General features: G+C 40.0%; 1 protein-coding gene across 1 annotated transcript in view; it reads left to right on the top strand.

Annotated features, from left to right (window-relative positions):
• The window catches only part of CRLF3 (cytokine receptor like factor 3), a 56,241-nt gene that overhangs the window by 14,744 nt on the left and 20,799 nt on the right, over positions 1 to 20,698 (top strand). The window contains exons 3-6 of the mRNA XM_004454877.4: positions 1,782 to 1,869; positions 2,339 to 2,516; positions 4,263 to 4,485; positions 5,004 to 5,136. Coding sequence (XP_004454934.2) covers positions 1,782 to 1,869; positions 2,339 to 2,516; positions 4,263 to 4,485; positions 5,004 to 5,136 — 622 coding nt within the window. The remainder of the gene's footprint in view (positions 1 to 1,781; positions 1,870 to 2,338; positions 2,517 to 4,262; positions 4,486 to 5,003; positions 5,137 to 20,698) is intronic.

Below are 20,698 nucleotides of genomic sequence, written 5' to 3'. Positions count from 1 at the left end.
GGGAGGACTGGGAGAGTGTGGGCTATGATGTGGACCATTGACCATGAGGTGCAGCGGTGCTCAGAGATGTATTCACCAAATGCAATGAATGTCTCATGATGATGGAGGAGATTGTTATTATGGGGGGAGGAGTGGGGTGAGAGGGGTGGGGGGTATATAGGGACCTCATTTTTTTAATGTAACATTAAAAAAAGAAAGAAAGAAAGGAAAACAAAAAAAGATAAGATAGGGTGGTTTTAAGAAATTTTTAGGTTATAGAATGATTGGTGATTTTATTGATCAATAACTATTGTTTAGTGATAATCCCCTGAATATAGGAAGGAGGAAGCAGAAAGGAAGAATCTGGGATGACCAAAACCAACCTGGCTGTGGGTGACTGGGAGAATGGTGGTGCCATTTACTGAGATAGGACATTAAGGAGAAGTTGGTAGTTTCAGTGGGTGGTTAGGCATTCAGTTTGGGCATGTTGAGTTTGAGGTGCTTAAGGTGCCAGGAGGTAATTGGGAATATTTTGCTTAGGAGAGAGATCATACCTGAGGATGTCAATATGGCAGATAATAGCATATAAGTCAAATCTGAATCCATGGAAATAAATGAAATCAAGCGATAGTGTATGCTATGAGAAGAAAAGGCAGCAGAGAGTAGAACTCTAAGGTAAAGAGCAGTTGGGAAAAAAGATATCTGGAAGGAGACTGAATACCATCCATTCTGCAGGTTGAATGCTGAGAGTGCCATAGAATAAAATGTGTAGATGGGTCTCACTCCAACTGAAAAAATTCATTTATTTTTTTTAAAGATTTATTTATTTTTATTTATTCCCCCCCTCCCCCAGTTGTCTGTTCTCTGTGTCTATTTGCTGCGTCTTCTTTGTCCGCTTCTGTTGTCCTTAGTGGCACGGGAAGTGTGGGCGGCGCCATTCCTGGGCAGGCTGCACTTTCCTTCGAGCTGGGCAGCTCTCCTTATGGGTGCACTCCTTGCGCGTGGGGCTCCCCTACGCGGGGGACACCCCTGCGTGACAGGGCACTCCTTGCGCGCATTAGCACTGCGCATGGGCCAGCTCCACACGGGTCAAGGAGGCCCGGGGCTTGAACTGTGGACCTCCCATGTGGTAGATGGACGCCCTAACCACTGGGTCAAGTCCGTTTCCCTGAAAAAAAAATTTTTTTTTGAAGATTTATTTTTTATTTCTCTTACCTTCCCCCCGCCACACTTGTCTGTTCTCTGTGTCCATTCGCTGTGTGTTCTTCTGTGTCTGCTTGCATTCTTGTCAGTGGCACCGGGAATCTGTTGTCTCTTTTTTTTTGCATCATTTTACTGTATCAGCTTGAGGCAGTGTGTATCTCTTTTCCTTTTGGTGAGGGAGAAGGTCATATGATCTCAAAAAACTTGCAACTCCAGGGTGCATTCAGATGACTTTGAGTATAACCCTGTGTCCTATTGTTCCTTCCTATGTGAGTTGATAAAGATTCTATGGAAAGAATGAAAAAATTCCCTGAGCCTTCTGTTTTGCATAAAATTGGTTGATAAACCAGATTTCACTTGACTGGAACAGAATCTTTCATCTCAGGAAAAATGTTGCCTTTGTGTACCTCTTTTCTTCTTGGGTTAACCTTAGGATTACTTTCTAAAATAGTTTCTACTTTTCTCTTTTGGGAAGTTGACTGTGGCATCATTGAGGAATTATTTGCAAGAACATCAAAGACCTACCTGTACCTGGGTTGTGTGGATTATATTAATCTGACCATTTCTTACCATACTAGTTGTCTTTTTCTTGACCATAGGTGAGATTGCCATTCTTGGGGGTATAGGAGAACAGAATGAGAAACTGTGGAGCTTTGCCAAAAAGGCCTCTCACATTCAGTTGGACAGGTAAGAGTTAGTATTTCTGGGCTTACTTTTTAGTGTTTAGCAACCCCCCGCTCCCTTAAAGGTTCTGACTAAGGGAGATAGACAATATGATTTTCAGAGTGTCACTACCTATCACCAGTATTACTAGTAGCTATGATTGTAATCCTTGATGTAGTATTAATGCAGATTTTCTTCAATTCCAATGTGTAAGAAAATTGTGAAATTCAAAGAATTCTGAATATGTAATTATTGAAACTGAGTCATATCTCAGTAAACCTGAGCCTTTGGTATAAACTTGAAAATTGTGATCTTACCGATTCTTTTATTTATACTTGTTTGGGAAGAGAATCTTTACATTTATCATTTTACAAAGCTCCCATTGCCAAGAGCATTATTTACTGGGGGCTTCAACATCCTTATAGCATGTGACTTTCTAGAATATTTCTTATATTTTTCACTCTTAGTTAATAGGCACTTTTTGTTTCCTTAGCTTACCAGAAGTACCATTACTGGTTGATGTGCCTTGTTTATCTGCTCAGTTGGATGACTCAGTTCTTAACATAGTTAAAGACCATATTTTTAACCATGGAACAGTAGCATCTCGCCCACCAGTACAGATAGACGAACTAATAGAGAAACCTGGAGGCATCATAGTACGATGGTGTAAGGTATGTAACTCAGAATTTTAGAAGTGGCTTTGCCATTATGGATTTAAGAACATGGGTCCTTTAAAATGTTTTTTATTAACTACCTTTAAATATTTTCTTCTTTTCCTAAAGTAAACATCACTTCTGCTTTACACTTAATGTCACAGGGAAATTGAACTGAGGTAGTACTTCCAGTTTGAGATAAAGTTTTAAAGGTACTTTTAAAAATCTCTATCACAACATTGATTCCCATCACATATTTCCCAGACTTAATCCTTTCAGAGGTTGAGGATCTCTCCTATTCTTGTTTATTAGAAAAGGCAAAAGGTGGCAGTGAATATTGACTGTCTAATACTCTGTGTTCAACATTGAACTAATACCTTTGAAATGAGATCTTCAGGGTATGGTTTCTCCACACTCTTAACCCTGCCAAGAATTATATTAATACTATGTTATATATATATGAATTACCATATTTTAGATAGAAACTATATCCAAATGAGTCATTATGTCTCAGTTGTTGACAAATACATCATTCAGAGGTGGTTGCTCAGTTTATGGAACTTATTTGTGTGTGACTAAAAAAACAAAATGAAGCCTTGACATAGAAGAAAAAAGTAGAGATGTGTTTTTTGGTTCAAAATAAGAACTCCTATTTTTATTCTTTTGTCTGCCAGTGGACTTTGGGTAGTTTCCAGTTTTTTGCTATAAGCTTTCTTAGCCATGTTTCATTGTACATGTATGTAGTTTTTTCCTGAAGTATATACCTAGCCATAGAAGTATAAGGTCTTGAGTATTGGTTTCTACTCTATGAGGTAATACCAAAGACTTTTACAAAAGCGATTGTACTAGTTTAACCTTTCACCAACAGTATATGAGTTCTTGTTACTTAACATCCTGGCTAATACTTGGCCTTGTCAGACTTAATATTTATGCCAATATAGTATTTCATTATGGTTTTAGACTACATTTTACAAATTAGGTTGAGTATTTTTACATGTATTTTTGGCTGTTTATATTTCTTTTTTTTTAACCAATCAATTTTATTGATTGTATTAATAAAGCATACAGTTCATCCAAAGTGTGCAATCAGTGGTGTTTGGTATAATCACATAGTTTTGCATTCATCACCTCAATCATCATTGTATTCATATTTCTTATTCTATAGAATGCTTATTCCCAAAATGCTTTTCCCTTTTTTCTCCTGGGTGGTTTATCTTCTATTAATTTTTTTTCCCACTTTAAAACAATTTATTTAAGTATGTCATTCATACATGAACATACATAAACAATGTGTATAGTGAAAGTTGTGAACTTATAAAACATACATAACATCATACAGGGCTCCCATACATCACTCAACCACAAATACCTTGCATTGTTGTGACTCTTCTATTAATTTTTAAGAGACCTTTATTTTCTGGATATTAATTCTTTCTTAGTTATATGAGTGGTATTGTTGTATAGTACTTAGTCTTGATTTATGAATGTTTTAGCTTCAGCATTGTTATGTAGAAAACTGGCTATTCAGAGGAAACAGAGTTTTTCACTTCCCAGAGATTTTCCACTGGGAAATATAAAGTATACAGTTCATAAAGAAAAGGGAAATAATGATGGCATATTTCCTAGGCTTTCCTAATTATCACTCATATTCAATACATGAGCCTCAATGCTGGGCCCAAAGTGCCCCCCATTCAAAGTTCTTAAGCAGTGTATTGAAATTAGTTATTCTTGGTCAATTAGCTAACATAAAGCCTTTCTCCTTAGGTTGATGACGACTTTGCAGCCCAAGATTACAGGCTCCAGTTCCGTAAATGTACTTCAAATCATTTTGAGGACGTATATGTAGGTTCTGAAACTGAATTCATAGTACTCCACATAGACCCCAATGTTGATTATCAGTTCAGAGTCTGCGCCCGAGGAGATGGCCGACAGGAGTGGAGTCCTTGGAGTGTCCCCCAGATAGGTCATTCCACATTGGTACCTCATGGTATGCTCTTGTCTTCTCATTCCTGAAGCTTAACTATTTCATTTATAAGAACACTTGTATTGTTTGCTAAGGGAACCACATTGACAACGCTTTTTCTAAGGACAAATTCTGAATCGATGAGAACAACATGAAAATATTTCTTACTTACTGCTCAAATTACTTCCTGTAAATTTTGAGAAATTTTTGTAAGTTCTTATGACCAGAGTTCAGAAATAATCCTGGACAGGAGTATAGCATTATCTAAAGTCAGAATTTTCAACGTGGCATAGGACACTGATTTTCTATACCCTCAATAAATACCGTGGCGTAGCTTTTTCCTAAAAATGTTATAATTTGAAATTGGTCTCTCTCCTGCATTACAATTTTAAAAGACTTAGACTCACTTGTTAATTAGTTCTTAATTAGCTTGGAATAAGCTCAAGTATACTTTAACCATGAATTTATTAGATAGGAGATGTGCCTGAATTAAAGATATTCCTCAAGATTCTAATAATTCTTAATATCTTTGCATTAAAAAGAATGGACAGCTGGCTTTGAGGGATACAGTCTGAGCAGCCGAAGAAATATAGCACTCCGGAATGATTCTGAATCATCAGGTGTTCTCTACTCCAGCGCTCCAACTTATTTTTGTGGGCAGACATTAACATTCAGGCAAGTAGATATTAAAATATCCATCTTTCATGTTTTAGGCAGTAGAGTGGAAGAGCATACAGCATGCCTGAGCTTAGGACTTGAAATAGTCCTGAATTTGTGCCTTCACCTATAGGCAGTTTACTTTGGGGAAGTTTCTTTATTTCTCTGTGCTTCAGTTTTCTCATCTGTATTCATAGGGTTATTATAAAGATTAACTGAGATAATGTATGTAAAATGCTTTGCTTATCATTGATACATAGTAGGCACTCAATGTATTTATGTCTCTTTTTCTCCTTCAAAAATCAATATTGGAGAGTGGATGTAGCTCAGTGATTGAGTACCTGCTTCCCATGTATAAAGTCCTGGGTTCATTCCCTAGTACCTCCTAAAAACAAACAAACAAAACCCATCTGTCATTGGGGAATGGATGTAGCTCAGTGGTTAAGCGCCTGCTTCCCATGTACAAGGTCCTGGGTTCCATCCAGTACCTCCTTAAAAAAAAAGTCAATCTTAAAAATTAAGAGGCCAAGAAATTTTTTTCCTTTTGTGTATCAGTAAGAGCAGGTCACTATGAAAGATAACTTATCAGTGCAGACACACTATATGTATAATTTTCTGTAAAATCAAACTGAAAGCAAGTTTCTTACCACAAATTAATTTTCTACTTCTTTACCCATTTCTTCTTTTTCAAAAAAATTTTTGTTTTTTCCCATTTCTTCTTGTATTAGAAAATCCTTTGTCTTGCTTTCATGTAATTTGAGATATACACTGTGTGGTAATGTTTTTAAATAGCTCCTCCTAGAAACCAAAGCCCAGTTTTGATATGTAGAAGACAGACTTGCGTGATTTTCACCATCCTCAGCTCAGTGTAGCAAACTCTTCTCTCAATTTTAAGTCTTGAGATTATGGGATTTTACTGTGAATGCCTGCCCCAAATTCCTTACATTCTCTGTCCTTGTTGTGTAAGGTACCAAGAGTATCTGAAAGTTTGTATCAAAGCCAGTGTTGCTACATTCCTTTTCAGCCAAATCATTTGAAATGTCAGCAGTTACCAGAATGCACTAGTTTATACTTCATCTCATTTTTATATTCTTTAAGATTTATTTATTTATTTCTCTCCCCTCCCCCTCCCCCCTGCCCCGGTTGTCTGTTCTCTGTGTCTATTTGCTGCGTCTTCTTTGTCCGCTGTTGTTGTCCGCTGTTGTTGTCAGCGGCTCAGGAATCTGTGATTCTTTTTGTTGAGACATCTTATTGTGTCAGCTCTCCGTGTGTGTGTGGCGCCTCCTGGGCAGGCTGCACTTTCTTTCACGCTGGGCGGCTCGCCTTATGGGGTGTACTCCTTGTGCATGGGGCTCCCCTACGCGGGGGACACCCCTGCGTGGCATGGCACTCTTTGCACGCATCTGCACTGCGAATGGGCCAGCTCCACACGGGTCAAGGAGGCCCGGGGTTTGAACCGCGGACCTCCCATGTGGTAGACGGATGCCCTAATCATTGGGCCAAGTCTGCTTCCCTCATCTCATTTTTGATATCTCCTCTCACCCCTTGTGTTATGATGAAAGAATGACTTAATAACAGGAAAAATACTAACAATGAGAGAAATATAAGTAATCTACTTTCTAAAGTCTATTTAATTATTACTTAAGTAATCATGAGTTTTTCTCTTCTAACACTTCTCTTCTCTGTCTGCATCCCTTTTTTACAGAAATGCTTCCATTAGTGAATCTCTTAGGAACTAGGTTCTTTGTGCAACAACAAAGATTCCTGGGTTGGTGGGTTCAAGCCAGATATCTCAGAATATAATCATCATCACCATAGTAATAATAATTGTTAATATTTAAATAGCATTGACCACATACCAGGTAACTGTTTTAAGCACTTTACTTGCATGAACTCATTTGATTGTTACAATAACCAAATGATATAGGTGTAGCTATCCATTTTAGGATGAGGAAACTGAGGCAGAGAAGTTAAGTCACTAACCTAGTGTCACACTACTAGTAAATGGTGGAGCCAGACAATCTGGTTCCAGAGTCTGTGCTCTTAATCACTCATCTAAATTGCTTCATGTTTGTCTTTTTCATGTGACAGTAACATGATTCTAGTTTGTGTGGAAATCTAGAGGTTTTTCTGCTCCTTTATCCTCAGGCCTTTAACTTTTCTCTCTTTATGTGACTTGTTACTGTCTGGTGATGGTGATTCTTGCCACTTGATCCTGTTGCATACTTAAGTTTATTTTTTAAATAATCCAATAAATATTTATTAAACAAGACATTGAAAATTACACTAATTGGTTTGAATACACTTCTTACTATCTGTGGACTGACACTTAGTAGGCCTCACTAAACTGCACACACCCACACCTCGCTTAGATTTTAAGATTTCTACAAAGATGCATGACTGGGTCCTACTTGGCAGGGTGATTAACTGAAACTCAGTTAAACACAGTATTTTTTTTTTTTTTTTTTTAAGGTACCAGGGCCAGGGATTGAACCTAGGACCTTATATGTGGGAAGCCAGTGTTCAACCACTGAGCCTCATGAGCTGCCTAGTATTATCTTAACCAGACCTTTCCATTTTCTTTTTTTTGTTTGCATGCAGAATGAAAATTTTTCATCCCTTGTTTAAAGGAATTCCAGGCATCAGCAATTAAGTCAGAAAATGGAGGGTGGGAGGGAGACACACCCATGTTTAATGGCAGGGCAGATGGGCCTACTTGAGTTAAGATAAACTATTTCATTTTTGAGGGTACTTGAAGGTCTCATAATTCAGAGGACTGTACTCATAGACACTGCCTGGTTGTTTAGCCATTCTGTCTATTGAAGTTTCTGGATGGGTTAGAGCTGCTAGAGACCTGAGAAACCTGTGTTACTGGCTGACTATTGGGCTCTTAAGAGTCTCTGGAGTCCACATTCATGTGGCGGCCAGGTCTCCTAGTATTCCTGACCGATTGTTCCTGCTCCCCCTGTCCTGGTTTCTAAGACTTATTGATCGTATTCTTTTTTTAACCATATTTTTACTTTCTCCTCACCACTACCTCCTTTCTCTATCCTTTTGGCTTGCAGCCTCCCTTAATCCTAACAGCCTGTTATTGTCTTTCTTTTACATATGAAGAAACAGAAGCACAGAGAGACAAATTAACTTGCCAGGATTCAGATCCCGACAATTTAGCTGTAAAGTGTGTGCAGTTAACCTACTATTAGCAGAAGGGCTCTGTGTTCTGGGCTTCTAGGTTTTTGTCTTATGTTGCATAAAATAATTTAAGGACACGCCATAGGGTAGGCGAGGGAATAAAGGAAAATACATGGTCTGAGGCATGGACTGCAGGTGTGCTGCAGAGTGAGACGTGCACATGGGGCCCCAGGTCAGGACTTTCTGAGGGCATCTGGGGCTTTCATATGACCCCGAACAGGATTCTCCTTCTAAATGAAATTCTCATGGCCAGGATCCCTCAGGAGGTTTCTGGGCCGGATCTCATGGCCATGTGGGTTGGCCAAGTCTCAGCTGTGGTCCAAATCTTCCCTTCCCTATACTAACCTACCTCAACTACCCTCTCAGAGAGCTTACACTTTATTCTTAAGGAGGTGCTGGTTATTCTTTCTATAGCTATTTCCTGCTAATTAGGGGGAGTAGGTTCTACCTGACAAGGTGTAAAACCCTCTGGCTATTATATTGTGGTTGAGGGAAGACAGGTCCTGGATGCTGACTGGATGAAATCCTTGCATGACTAATAAGGCGTTGATTCTGTAGGAAATAAACTTAATTAGAATTTTGAAGATGCATGGTCCCACTAAAAGGATAAAGAATATGGTAGTAATTGGGTCCTAAAAGGGGTCTAGCCATGACATACTGGACCGACCACAAGAGTGAGAAAGGCCAGGTGCCTTCAGAGGCTGCGTACCCCCAAAGTTGATGGGAAAGTGCATTTTTCCCTGAGTTCTTTTATACTGTTGGTTAACTCTAGGGAAGGATTGTGGTAGACTTGCTGGGGTTGGTATAAATTGCCAACCCCAATTCCTACAGTGGTGGTTATGCTTAGGACTAGGAGACGTATGAAAAGAGGCACTGCCCTAGACATAAGCTCACAAAGACAGTATAGGCAACAATGTATGGCAGGCAAAATAAAGACAGTACTTAAGAGAGACATTCTTTTGTCTTATAGACACAGTCATTAACTACTTAGAAAATGAATTAAATTTACTAAGACTTTGAACATGTTCAATATCCCTCTTCATGTGATCTAGAAGAGATATAGGTATCGTACTTAATGCACTAATCAATGCATAAGCTTCTCTTTGAGCTTCAGTTAATAGATCTAACCTCCAGGTTTGCAATACCATACAAGTTCCATACATGTTATCTCTCCATGGGAGCAGGCCATAATGCCAATTCTGTTGGTTTACATTCTACTCATATTACTCTGATAGTAGTTGCTCTGTTTGGTATGTTTTTCACACAGCCAGCATGCTGCAGCACCATTGATCCTAGACAGAAGCTAGGAAGGCAAGGCTCCAGTGTTTCACTGGCCTGGTGAATACACCCTTTGGCAATATGAAACAGATCCAGCCTGGAGGCAGTGTCCATTGTAAATCTGACCATATCGAGCCATTGCCAGCTGCTGCGGGAATCTAAAACTGCAAATAACTTTCCATCCACTTCAGGAGCATGTCCAGAGATATGGTAGATACTTTTATTGTTTTAGGTATCAGTGACCAAACTATAACTCAAATTGAGAGGCACCATGCAGTGTACTGAAGGTCTGGTATGAATGTACAAGAGAGTTTGACAATACTGAAGTCTTTCTTAATTTTTTTTTTAAAAATTTTTATTTATTTATTTCTCTCCCCTTCCCCCCCACCCCGGTTGTCTGTTCTCTGTGTCTATTTGCTGTGTCTTCTTTGTCCGCTTCTGTTGTTGTCAGTGGCACAGGAATCTGTTTCTTTTTGTTGCGTCATCTTGTTGTGTCAGCTCTCCATGTGTGCGGCACCATTCCTGGGCAGCCTGCACTTTCTTTCGGGCTGGGTGGCTCTCCTTAAGGGGCACACTTCTTGTGCGTGGGGCTCCCCTATGCGGGGGACACCCCTGCGTGGCAGGGCACTCCTTGCACACATCAGCACTGTGCATGGGCCAGCTCCACACGGGTCAAGGAGGCCTGGGGTTTGAACCGCGGACCTCCCATGTGGTAGATGGATGCCCTAACCACTGGGCCAAGTCCACTTCCCTCTCTTAATTTTTATACACTTTCTAAACACTTCCAAGGTAGTTTATAACATATCAAATGGACTTAACTATTTTAGTACTTTGCTTTTTACTTCTACACCTTTACCAAGATTATGTTAATTAACAGGTACTTTACTTTAGCAATACAGGAAAAACTACCTTTTCAATTATTTTATGAAAATCTAAGATTCCCAATGGAATCAAGATTATCTTTCCTTACCACCACTTTAATATGCAGATTGAGATGGCCTCTGACAGGTTTCCCTGTTATGAAGTTACTTTTTATTATTAATATCTATTTAGGTTTCTAATTGATAATGGCTTCCTAGAATTAGCCATTTAAATGCTTCAGTTTAGAAGATGCTTTTATAAACTCCTTATAATTAACCATAACCACATAGATTAGTTACTTTACCTTTAAATAAGCTTACTAGGCGGCGGACCTGGCCCAGTGGTTAGGGCATCCGTCTACCACATGGGAGGTCCGCGGTTCAAACCCCGGGCCTCCTTGACCCGTGTGGAGCTGGCCCATTCGCAGTGCAGATGCGCGCAAAGAGTGCCATGCCACGCAGGGGTGTCCCCCACGTAGGGGAGCCCCATGCACAAGGAGTACACCCCATAAGGCGAGCCGCCCAGCGTGAAAGAAAGTGCAGCCTGCCCAGGAGGCGCCACACACACACGGAGAGCTGACACAATAAGATGTCTCAACAAAAAGAATCACAGATTCCTGAGCCGCTGACAACAACAGAAGCGGACAAAGAAGACGCAGCAAATAGACACAGAGAACAGACAACCGGGGCAGGGGGGAGGGGGAGGGGAGAGAAATAAATAAATAAATAAATAAATAAATCTTTTAAAAAAATAAATAAGCTTACTAAAGTACAATTAATACCCAATAAAATATACTTTATCTTAATTTCATTAAACACACACAATTTTCATCATCTTAAAAATGTAATCCATATAATGTTAATTTATTTACTTGGTATTCTGTAAACCTAGGGAGATAACACCCAAGCTAAATAAAATTGGGACAATTATAGTTTAGGCAAGGAATGTTCTTGTTTCCTTCACAGGAGGCTAAAACATCTTTTCTTTAATAAAATTCTAAAACTGTGAATAATCTTAAAAGCATACTGAGTGCTACGTTCTGGAATATAATTGTTTAATTCATTTTAATTATAATTTAGAAAAGATCTTTCCATAGCTTTCAAGGACTTTTCCTTTACTTACTGAAATTTTGCAATAGGATTATTAGCCACCCTTATTTTAAGACTGTTAAAAGGTTTAAATTGGGGAATTACAGGATAAACGGATTCTTAATTCTCCAGCCTGGAAGATAGAATTTAATCTGCCACATCTAGCCCCTCCCTCATAGCTCTTGCAAAGAGAAGGCCTTGCAGGCTTGGTAGGTCAAAGGGTTTAGGAGATCTTTTCCCTTTCCCAATTGTTTCTATATTCAGATTTCTATATGACCTTTCCATCCTGTTTAGCCTAATTTGGGCTCCAGGAATATTCATTCACATATATAATCACGTATTTAATTTTAACAATTTGAATAGAGCTCTTTTAAGACTTTTCATTTGCTAATTTGATGTTACCATCCTGATGTATGACAATAGAGCAAATAGGCAGACACAAATAGAGAGTAAGACACAAAAACACTACTCATTAAAAGTACTTATAACTTTCTTTTACAAAATAAGTTTAACTGTAAAATAACATATAAAAGACCTTTGGAAGGCTATTTCTATTAATTAGTCTGCACTGTGACCATGCAGTTTTTCATAAGAATTTCATTCTTTTAATTTATTGGCTTATAACCAAATTGTTCCCAATGCTTTGAAACACAATTTACAACATTTTCCTTTATTTCAGAACTTTGCTTATTCCCCATTTTGACTTTGACAGACCTTGGATGAGCAAGACTGATTCCAGTATACACTCACTGAGGTCACTGAAGTCTCAGGGAACACTGGTTTCTTCTCATGACCTGCTGCTTTCAGAACTCTTGATGCTCAAGTGGGGAGGTCCTCTCACTACCAGTCCTTGGAGATAACAGGACTCTGGCAGCTGCTGGACTGGAAGAGTGGATGTCCAACCCTGAGGATCGAGAATTCCACCAGGAAGCAATCTAGTCCTGACCTGGAGTCACAAGAGAAAGCAGGGTCATGATTACCAGTGGTAGAACAGGAGACAGGGTTATCTTAAATTTGCCTTCTCCTGAGCTATGAGGGGTAGAAGTTGTCATGAAATAACCAAAAGCAAACTGTATAGATATTATTCTTCTGTTTTATATATAAAGCCATCTATTAATGATCTGATCTTTTAGTCTCAGTTTCTAGTAAATTTTTACTTCAAAACAGGGCATTTTTGTTTATTAACTAAGCATCTGAAACTATTTTATTAGTAATCTTAATGTTGCTAAGTTTTTCTGCTCTTCTCAGCGATGAACCAATTCCATGTGGTTTCATTTATACGTCAAATTCAATTGCAAGATAGAATTGACATTTAAAAACTCATTTTAGGTTACCTTTCACTGTTATCAAATTTGTAACAAGCAAACCCCAAATCTGATTTACAAGTTCCTAGGCACAAGCAGACTGACAAAGTTAAAGCAAACACAGATTATAACAGAAGAGAGAATTTTACTTAGTTTAGCTTAGGGAAAGACCTGCCTTTAGAATCACCTAAACTCAAAGCTCCCAGTGTCTATCCATAGCTGAAACCTCGTGTAGGATCTTCCTGTTTTGTTCCTCCAGGAAAATCCCTGGGCAGCTGCTACGTATGGAGCTATATGGGTCTAGAGAAACCCTGCCCTGATGAGACATGAATTGGGGCTGCATTCTATTAGTTACCTTCCAGCAAGTGGTAAAGCCCTCCCTGTAAGGAAGAATTGATGTTTTAACAAGTGAATAGGCAAGGGAGCTAGGAGTAGCCAGGAACCTTTTAATCTTAATTGATGGCATATGAAGAGGTTCCTTACTCTACAGGGGAGAGGTTTAGTAAAGGCCTAGATCTTGATTCCCCATTCATTCCCCTCATTGGGCACAGCCAAGGCTAGGAGAGGTCTGTAGTACAGGCCAGGACTGAGTAATTAGCTGTCATGTTAATTGAGAAATTAGGGGAGTGGATGTGGCTCAAGTGGTTGAGTGCCTTTTTCCCACCTGGGGAGGCCCTGGGTTTGATCCCTGGTGCCTCGTAAAAACAAAAGCAGACTACAGGCAAATAAATGATAAAACCAAACTCAACAGGAGCCGATGTGGCTCACTGGTTGAGCGCCTGCTTCCCACATATGAGGTCCTGGGTCCAATCTCTGGCCCTAGTACCTAAAAAAAAGAAAGAAATGAACAACCTTACCTGCCACACCCAGGGTCACCTCCTGGTTGATGGTTCATGCTTCAGGCCCCTTTCATCCTCCCCAGGACAAGGCCCTGGTGGTTTGTGTGGTGTGACAGATTGGTGCCAGGTTCCTGCTGATGTGGAGCCTGGATTCAGGTAACCCCGAGGTGATGGTGTCTTTAATAGCAGCAGTAAAAGGTGAACCTGTTCCTGGGCCCTATGCCTCCTCTCTCCTCACTTGCTTCTCGGTGGCTTGGTCTTGATTGTTGAAAACCACAAAAGCTGTTTCTAAAAGGGAGTTAATGGAGGTTTGGGGGGCCCAGAGAAAGTTCCTGCAGCTTTCTATAGATATCTGAGGCAGACAGTGTCCCTAGGAGGATCTGTCCTTCTCTAGAATTAGGATCTACAAAAGGGTATTTTATTGCCTCTACCAGCTTTTTAAAAAATAAGTGGGTTTCTAAGTTCTGCCTGAGTAATTTCCTCGAGCTTATTTAAAATTGACTGGTTTAAGCAATGCTTCAATATGGGTTTATCAATTAAATTGATATGGGTTTATCAATTAAAAATGTACCACACTAATGAGGGATGTTGTTAATGTGGGAAAGTATGGGAGGGGAGGGACTGGGGCATATGGGAATCCCTTTAATTTTTTATGTAACATTGATGTGATCTAAAGCTTCATTAAAATTAAAAAAAATTTTTTTTTTTTTTACCAGTTTCGTAGTGTATTTCCTCATCTCTGTTCTGCCTCTGAGTAATTTCCCTACGCTTATTTTAAACTGACGGTTTGGTAGTACATTTCCTCATCCCTTTCAGGAGATATGACCATGTGGTCTCTGGCCCTCAGATCTGTCTGTCCTTTCCTTCTCTTTTACACAGGTTTAACTGGAACTCAGGGTCCCGTGCAGAGGCTACTCTTGGCCATACTGTGGCCATGTGGTGTGGCAGGAAAAGATTAGCCTCTTCTTTTTTAGACCATCAGTAGGGAGGTTTTCCTAATTAGAAGCCGCCCATTCTCCTAGGTGAGGTTAAATGTGTTCATCAGTCTGGGTGGCGTCCCACCACTAGACCTGGTTGAACAGATTGCTTGCTGAGCCAGCATCCTGGTGGTCAGGAGCTCTGCTTGCTGTCCCCATGTTCCAGAGGTCAGGAACTTTAAGTCTCTGGGTATTTTGGGAGATGTCTGGGTTCAGTTCCCAGATCTTGGCTTCCGAGCTGGGCTTTACCACTAGGAAAGGGACTGGCTAGGGACCTCCTTTTGCCTACTTTGCAGAGGTCTTAGGAGATAGCCATGAGGGAGCACCTCTCACGGACACTCCTGGGGACCAAGTTCTGCAGTTATACCCGACATTAAGAGGCACCTTAGGGAAGCGGCCTTGGCCCAATGGATAGGGCGTCCGCCTACCACATGGGAGGTCTGCAGTTCAAACCTCCTTGACCTGTGTGGAGCTGGCCCATGCGCAGTGCTGATGCGCGCAAGGACTGCTGTGCCAGGGGTGTCCCCCGCATAGGGGAGCTCCACATGCAAGGAATGTGCCCCGTAAGGAGAGCCGCCCAGTGCAAAAGAAAGTGCAGCCTGCCCAAGAATGGCACCGCACACACAGAGAGCTGACACAGCAAGATGATGTAACAAAAAGAAACAAATTCCCAGTACCGCTGATAAGGATAGAAGTGGTCACAGAAGACTATACAGTGAAGATACAGAGAGCAGACAACTGGGAGGGGTGGGGGGAGAGAAATAAATAAATAAATCTTAAAAAAAAAAAAAGAAGCACCTTAAAAAGCAGGCTGTTTTGTGGCTTACAGACAAAGAGCCTCAGGGGCCCTGGAGGTAGTCTAATTAAACAAAAGAGAGCACAGACAGGGTTTGTTTAAAGCTCACCTATCTATGGCAGGGATTGGGGAGTGCCACTTACCTCTCTGTCTCCTAAGTCTGCTGGCCAAACAATGTTCTGTAGAGTGAGATGCATGTGTGGGACCCCTGGTCAAGGCTTTTTAAAGTCTTTCCTTCTCCCTTCTCCATGGACTGTTTGGACTCCCTCATAGCATGGTAGCTGGGTTTGAAGAATGAGAAAAACAAGATAATAGAAGCAGCCAATTTCTTAAGGCCTGGGTTCGGAGACTGGCACAGTATCACTTTTTCTTCCTTTTGTTGGTCAACCAGTCACAGAGCCCAGATCCAAGGGCAGGGGCATAAACCCTACTTGATGGGAGGAGTGTCAAAGAATTTGGGAGCTGTATCTTGGAACCACCATGACTGATATCTTTTAGAAAGAAGTCTTGTAGAAGATGTGAATTTAGTTTAATGCTTGTCTTTGTTTTAAGCATTAGTGTTACCTTTTCTGGATGAATTTAAGCTTGAGGAGATCTTTCTCAATTCAAGGCTACAAGACTGATCTCTGCCATTACCAGGCATATCTTCAATACTAATTGTTAGCTCCTCACATTTAAAAAATCCCAGTAATATTTAATTGTTCGTAGAAAAATACAAAAGGTCTTGGTCAGATTCTCTTTGGACTCTACTAGGATTAAGAAGTAAATTTGTTTTTAACTAGGGTCTTTGAAATCTTGGCAGTGCCTCTATATATTAAGATAGAATAACTAGTCCCTGGGAGAATACAGCTTTGCCGGGGCTTTATATTTTGTGATAGTGATTCCTTATAGAGATATGGTGTCTAGTCCTTTCAGGTTGAAGCTTGGTTCTTAGTACAGACATGGGGAATGTAGGACAGAAGAGTTTTCCCCACAGACCTTTTATTATAAACCTGGGTAAGATAAGCCAACTGGTTTCTAAATAGACTTCCTTTAGGCTTCTATGCTGTGGCTTTTATTTTGTTTGTGAAGCAAGGGTTACATGAAATCATGGAGACAGTTCTGGTGTGGGGCCTTTACAGGTAATAATCTGTAAGAACTATTTCTCCTGATTAGTTCCAGTCTTTTTGCTTTGAATAAGGCTGATTATTTCATTCAACCCTAATACCACACAGTTGATATTTATAGTTTTAGGTATTGTGGGGAATGCAAAGTTAAAACAAAACAAAATAAAAACTCAGATTGGAAAACGGACTTGGCCCAGTGGTTGGGGCGTCCGTCTACCACATGGGAGGTCCACGGTTCAAACCCCGGGCCTCCTTGACCCGTGTGGAGTTGGCCCATGCGCAGTGCTGATGTGCGCAGGGAGTGCCCCGCCACGCAGGGGTGTCCCCCGCTTAGGGGAGCCCCACGCGCGTGGGGGTGCGCCCCATGGGGAGAGCCGCCCAGCGCGAAAGTGCAGCCTGCCCAGGAATGGCGCCACCCGCCCAGCGTGAAAATGCAGCCTGCCCAGGAATGGCGCCGCCCACACTTCCGTGCTGCTGACGACAACAGAAGCGGACAAACAAGACGCAACAAATAGACACAGAGAACAGACAACCGGGGGAGGGGAGGAATTAAATAAATAAATAAATCTTAAAAAAAAAAAAAGACAAAGAACTCAGAGTAAGCAGTCTGTAAAGTAGCATAAGAAAGGTCTGAAAGAGTTAGAATCTAGAATATAGGGTACCAGGGGATGAGGTAGGGATAGGGAATAGGAAGTTAAGGCTTAAAATGTGCAGGGTTCCTTTTGATATAATGGGGTGTTTTGCTAATGGATGGTGGTGATGGTAGCACAACATTTTGTGAGTGCAATTAACGGCACTGAAATATATATCTGAATGTGACTAAAGGGAAATGTTAGATTGTATATATGGTAAGGGAATAAAAATTTAAAAGAATCCATGGAACTACACTACATAGTCAGTGAACCCTAAATTAAACCTGGACTTATAATTAATAGTATAAGTATAAAAATGTGCTAGCATCAGTTGTACAGTTGTAACTGATGTTCCACACCAATTTAAAGTATTGGTGGTGGGGTGGTGTATGGGAATCCTGTTTTATGTGCATAATTGTTCTGTAAACCTTTACCTCTTTAAAAAAAAAAAAAAGGTCCAGATTCCATGTGGAACATGGAGGAAGGAGAGATGACTTCTAGATGAGGGATTGGCCAAGGATTTATGTCAAGGAGAGGTGGAAAGAGCAGGAAGTGATAAATCTAGGGCAGTATAGTCAGAAATTCCAGAAAGGTAGCATGTTCTTTTGGATAGGCTATGCGTATTTCTACTTTAATTCCTAAAAAGAAATGCATCTTTTAGAGTCATTTATGCCCATTTACTAGGAAGATAATTGATACTGCATACAGATATCATTCCAGCCCTGCCCCTGCCCACACACAAAAAGCTCAATAGCCTCACCAGGTAAAACCACATTAGGTTTTCCTAATCTTAGGGTCATGTTCTGCATTTGACTCCTCATGTATTCACAAACTGAACTAGACTATACAAAATAATAATAGCCAGGTAGCATTTGGTGAACCCTACTATATGCTAGTTACAAACACTTAAATGACTTAAATCCTCTTTTTATCCTTATGATGTGGACATGTTTTATAGGTGAGGAACTGAGACATAAAAGGATTAAGCAACACAGATAATTTAATAATGCAAATGAGATTCAAATCCTGACAATCTAGCTGCAGAGTCCATTCCTTTTCCCATTACACTATACTTAATTGATCATGTTGAGCCTTGTGGGACTCTGCTTTTTCTCTGAGTGAGATGAGAGACCATTGGAAGATAAGTAAATGAGTTACATGATCTGACTTATGTTTTAAAAGTCATTTTTGATGTTGTGTGGAAAATAAAGAGTTAAGAGTACAGACAGGGAGACCATTGAGGAGGCCGTTAATAATAATCTTGGTGACAGCTGATGATGGCTTAGACAGGATAGGGCAATGGAGGTAATGATTAGTGGTCGGAATCTAGATGTATTTTGAGGGGAGAGTCAAGAAGATTTCTGACTGATTGTGGAATGTTAGAAGGAGTTAAAGATGACCCCAGGATTTTTGGACTAAGTAACTAGAAGAATAGACTTGTCATTTACAGGCTGTAGAGGAGCAAATTTCTGGGGGAATATCAGTTAGTTCTTAGACAAATTAAATTTGAGTTCCTTACTAGACATACAGGTTATATATAAGTCTGCAGTTCACTGGGGAGGATAAGGCTGGAGATATTAACTGGAGAGTTATCAGGATATAAATAGTATTCAAAGTTATGAGACTGGATGAGATCAGCCAGGGAATGAATGTAGATAGAAGGTGTTGGAGGACTCCCACATTTAGGGTTTGAGGAGAAAAGAACCAGTAAAGGATTCTGATGGGGAGTAGCAAAGAAGGTAGTAAATGATTATGTCAAATGCTTCTGATAGATCAGGTAAGAAAAGGACTGAGAATTTGGGTTTGTAATGTGGAATTTCAGTGGAGTAATGTGGGAGAGGTGAAAACTTGATTAGAGTGGGTTCAACAGAGAAAACAGGACTTTTGGGACTAGGAGGTATATGGTAGTACTTTAGGTATGAATTTTTCTACTTCTGGACGTGTTTTTTTCCCCCAAAGATTTATTATTTATTTATTTCTCTCCTCTCCTCCCCTCCCCACCCCCAGTGGAAGTCTCATGGAGTAATAACGAGAATAGGGTTAGGGAGGACCCGTTAGCACTTTTTCAACAAAACTAAGGAGCAGAAAAATCTCTCAAATTCCTGATTAATTGTAAATGCTTCCTGAACCATAGCCGGGCAGGAAATCTATCAAGGAAATTGTGACAATTTTCTGGGCAAAAAATGATGAGTGCATAAGGGCCAATCTAAGATATCTCCACATGTTAAGTCCCAGAGGGAAAAGACTCCACTCTGAAATACTATTATAATAAACTGGGCTAGGACTGTATAGTCCTTGAGCTTTGGAGAGCAGAGAGAAGAGGTACAGAAAATTTCCAGGGTAATCCAGAGCATATTACTTTAGAAAGCGAGGATTATGTCTCTTGGCTACAGTGGTATGTGAAGCAGTCATTAAAGAAACTTGAGAAGCTCAGGTCTGGCAATAGAAGCTGTCTTGAACCAGATTAGGTTTTGGATGTCAGAGGAGGCATGGCTTCACAAAGGCGCCATATCATAATACAGTATATTCCTATAATAATAGGTGACTAGTCTTAGAGCAGTAAAGCCTGAAGGTTACCCTCATGGCCCATCCACCCCTTGAAACCCTCCTATTATTACATGAAAGCCCAGTATATTAATATGAACAACACAAAATGTATGTTTGTAGTCTCTGTACAAAGATATGAGAAAAATGAAAAAGAGTAGCAAAACTTTTCTACAGATGATCAAAGCTTATCAGAAGAAAGGTTGCCATAAAAGAGAACAAAATTGTATTTAGCATTCCAGTATAAATTAAAAAAACCCACTTAATTGCAGTTATGGAGGAAGATTACAAAAAAATAAATACAAGAACTTAAAGATGGCCAAATAGTAGAAGGTAGTAAACAGACAACAGGAACATACGGAATAGCAGTTGCCAGAATTTAGGAAAGGAAAAGAAATATGTTATTTCAAAAATCAAGACCAAATTACAAGGCGCACAAAGGAGATTGATACCATGGGTAAGAAGGATAGAAAGAAAAGTGAATACAATGTAACAAAAATTAGAGATAAAAGAGATTCAAGAGAAAATTTTAGACAAAGAAAGGCAAAGAGCTTACAAAGATACAGAGCCCTAAAGAAGAAAACCAGAACAATGTAACAAAATACAATTGAACAACAATGAGATATCATCTAATACCACATAGAATGGCCATTATTTAAAAAAAACAACAACAGTAAGTGCTGGAGAGGATGTGGAGACATAGGAACACTCCTTTACTGTTGGTGGGAATGCAAAATAGTGCAGTCTCTGTGGAAGATAGTTTGGCGGTTCCTCAGGAAGCTAAATAAAGAACTGCCATATGATCCAGCAGTTCCTCTACTAGGAATATACCCAGAAGAAGTAAAAACTATGACATGAAGAGACATCTGCACACTGATGTTCACAGCGGCATTATTCACAATTCCCGATGGAAACAACCCGAGTGTCCATCAACCAATGAATGGATAGCAAAATGTGGTGTAT

This window comes from Dasypus novemcinctus, chromosome 21 (assembly GCF_030445035.2).
Source record: "Dasypus novemcinctus isolate mDasNov1 chromosome 21, mDasNov1.1.hap2, whole genome shotgun sequence".
Lineage (NCBI taxonomy): Eukaryota > Metazoa > Chordata > Mammalia > Cingulata > Dasypodidae > Dasypus > Dasypus novemcinctus.
This window is presented reverse-complemented; position numbering and strand designations above follow the sequence as displayed.